The sequence below is a fragment of the Loxodonta africana genome, chromosome 10, assembly GCF_030014295.1.
Source record: "Loxodonta africana isolate mLoxAfr1 chromosome 10, mLoxAfr1.hap2, whole genome shotgun sequence".
NCBI lineage: Eukaryota > Metazoa > Chordata > Mammalia > Proboscidea > Elephantidae > Loxodonta > Loxodonta africana.
In genome coordinates this window covers 107,864,473-107,867,830 of record NC_087351.1, presented here as the reverse complement: position 1 = coordinate 107,867,830, position 3,358 = coordinate 107,864,473, and the positions used below count along the sequence as shown (strand labels likewise).

Here is a 3,358-nt window from a genome sequence, read left to right as displayed (position 1 = left end):
TGGGCCACAACGAATTTGAGCTACGGGGCAGAGGAAATCGCACCCAATAATAGGACCCAATCCGAGAAAAAAGGGTGGGGGCGGAGAGGCCGGGCGGAGGGAGTTGTTAACTGCGGCCCTACAATGGAATTAATGAGATTAACCGGGGCAATTAGGCCGCCCGCCCAGCTCCGCCGGCCGGCAGGCGGCGGGGCCGCGGCATGGAAAAAATTAGGTTAATTTCATTAATTCGCAATCCACAATCTCTTTTCAGGCCCGATAACCCCCTCCCCTTTGGCACCTCTCCCCTCCTCCCTCCCTAAATCCCCCCCACCCAAAGGAAAAAAAAAAGGGCCAAATCGGGTTCTGTTTGTCATCTGCCTATTACCGGGAACTAAATCCAGGATGACGTCGACTCGGTATAAAACCAACAGGAGGTTGAGCGGGCTCAGCGCCGTCCTCCCGCGGGTTGAACTGGGCGCGCGGCGGCGCGGGGCGGGCGGAGGAGGCGCGCGGACGCAGGGGGCGGGGAGGGGCGCGGGCTGCGCGCTCGCCGGCCGCGTCTCTTTCGCTTTGGTCGCCGGCGGGAGGAGCGGGGCTCCCCCCCCACACGCACACTTGGAGGCTCTTTCTTCGGCGCGTCCCCGCCGCCCCCGGTCCCGGCGCGGGGCTCGGGGATGCCCGCCAGCATGTTCAGCATCGACAACATCCTGGCCGCTCGGCCGCGCTGCAAAGACTCGGTGCTGCCGGTGGCGCCCAGCGCCGCGGCGCCCGTCGTCTTCCCGGCCCTGCACGGGGACTCGCTCTACGGCGCGGGCGGCGGCGCCTCCCCGGACTATGGCGCCTTCTACCCGCGCCCCGTGGCCCCCGGCGGCGCGGGCCTCTCGGCCGCGGTCGGCGGCTCCCGCCTGGGCTACAACAACTACTTCTACGGGCAACTGCACGTGCAGGCGGCTCCCGTGGGCCCGGCCTGCTGCGGGGCTGTGGCGCCGCTGGGCGCCCAGCAATGCTCCTGCGTCCCGACGCCCCCAGGTAGGGTCCGAATCGTGCCCGGCGGCGCTGCCCGCCGCGGGACTCGGCCCCTGGGCGTGGGAGGCGGCAGCGCTGTTTTTTTTTTTTTTTGCGTTTTTGCGCAAATTTTTGTCCCCTTGCAGATCTCCACCCCCCCTTCATTTTTGTCGGGATCGGGAGTTTGCATGCTTTTTGTTGCAAACTTTAGGCGAGAGTTGGCGAAACTGCAGCTCAGTGCTTGCATGCTTTTAGGATTCCAGAACTGGCTTTGGGGGCGTGCGAGTGGACGCTATACCACGCTTCCCCAATTCCCCTGCACCCCCAATTCCCAGTATACACTTGCAGACGATTTTTAAGTTGGAACGGGTCTGGGGCAGGCGGGCAGGGACGAGGGAGGCCCGGGCCAGCGCGTCCCCGGGCTTGGCTGACCGTGCGCCCCACTCTGTCTCAGGCTACGAGGGCCCCGCCTCGGTGCTGGTGTCACCGGTGCCGCACCAGATGCTGCCCTACATGAACGTGGGCACGCTGTCGCGCACGGAGCTGCAACTTCTCAATCAGCTGCACTGCCGGCGGAAGCGGCGACACCGCACCATCTTCACCGACGAGCAGCTCGAAGCGCTGGAGAATCTCTTCCAGGAGACCAAGTACCCGGACGTGGGCACGCGCGAGCAGCTGGCCCGGAAGGTGCACCTCCGCGAGGAGAAGGTGGAGGTAGGCACCCGAACGTCCCTTCCCGCGGAACGGGGCCTGAGCCGGCTCTGCCCGGCTCTTCTTGGGTCTCCCTGCGCTTTAAAAATCATCCCAGTGGCGGCCCGGATGCGGCCGGCAGCGCGCTTTAGGCCCAGGAAGTTGGATGGAAATGCGGAAGCGAGAGCGAGTGTCTCTCCTCCTTTTTTTGGCAGGGGGGTCCCCAGTTCTCAGTCCACGGCAGGCCGTCCTGCGGCCACGCGGAGCTCCCCGTGGCCAGGCCGTGGGGACGCGCGAATTTGATTCTGACTTGTTTTGTTCTCCGTTGCGCAACAGGTCTGGTTTAAGAACCGCCGCGCCAAATGGAGGCGGCAGAAAAGGTCGTCGTCGTCGGAGTCGGAAAACGCCGAGAAGTGGAACAAGGCGTCGTCCAAGGCGTCGCCCGCGAAGAGGGAAGAGGAAGGTAAAAGCGATTTGGACTCGGACAGCTGACGGCCGCGGGCCGGCCGTGGCACTTGGCTAACTCGAAGGACTTGCACAGACGGACGATGCTACTTTCTTGCACACGCGCTGCCTTGCGGGGAGGGGATTGAGAGAGAGAAACCGGGAGCTGTAAATAGTGTACAGACCGCGAGGGTCGGCGCCTGGGGCCCGGGCGGTGCTGGGGGTCGCAGCCCCGCAGGCCGAGGCCGGCTGGCGCCTCGCTCCCCACCGTAGTATTTATAGTTAAGTTAACGGTGACAATATAATAAAGTGATGGCGATGTAGACGGGCCACATTCTGTATTTCTACCCTCCCCTCCCCCCAACCATCAGTCTGAGGCCCAGAAAAAAGATTTGTGTAGGCTGTAGCTTTAAAAAAACAAAAAAATGGGCAGCTCTGACCTGTCCAAAAAAAGTGAAACTCTGAGTACGAATCAGGCACAGGACGCACGGCCTGCTTTAAAAGTAAATTTCGCCGAGGGTCTCCAGGAAGGGGTGGGGAGTGGAGATGCTGGGCCAAAGAGGAGAAAAGGACTCCTTCCTTTCTTCCCGCCGGGAGCTGGGGAAGCCTCGCAACACCGGGGCCTCCTCGGAGCCCACTCCACGCAGCTCGCCCGGCCCTGCTTCCGCGAAACCCCAGACCTAAGGCGGCGGCCATGTCCGTCATTGACGCTGTCCTGGATCTTCCACACTCGTTCTGGTGCCAACGTCCTGGGGCCAGCGTTTCTGTCCCGCAGCCCTGACGACGACCACCAGCCCCTGTCCTTCCTGCGGGCTGCTCCGAGCTGCGCACCTGGGCTCATGGAGACCCCAACGCGGAGCCCGCCCTGCTTCTCGCCGGGCGTGTGAGGTGCCCAGGGCCGCCCGCCGCGTCCACCAGCTAGGCCACCCTCGCCTAAAGAGCGCAGTGCGGAAGCTTCCGGCTTTCTTCCGCCACCGCCGGTCACGGCTCTGCACCAGTCGGGCCACCGGAGGGAGCGCATCGGGATGCGGGTCGGCAGCTCTCGAAGGGCTGGAGAAGCCTCCCGGTGCCAGGATAAGCTGCTGGGCCTGGGACGATGAGAAGAGAGCGCCTTCTGTAAGGTCCCGGGGGGCGTCGAGGAGACGGGGTGGAGGCCAAGGACCAGCAGGAATGGCTTTCAGTGCGTTAAACTTCCTTGGATTTTGCCTTCAGTCCATTTAATGGGTGAGGAAGATAA

The 3,358-nt window shown here is 63.5% G+C and overlaps 1 protein-coding gene across 1 annotated transcript; it reads left to right on the top strand.

Moving 5' to 3' along the window:
• The first annotated feature begins 656 nt into the window (after positions 1–656).
• GSC (goosecoid homeobox) lies at positions 657–2,169 on the top strand. Its single transcript, XM_010588822.3, has 3 exons — positions 657–1,011; positions 1,442–1,701; positions 2,014–2,169. The coding sequence occupies exons 1-3, from the start codon at positions 657–659 to the stop codon at positions 2,167–2,169; spliced, it is 771 nt and encodes a 256-aa protein (XP_010587124.3).
• Positions 2,170–3,358: the final 1,189 nt, after the last annotated feature.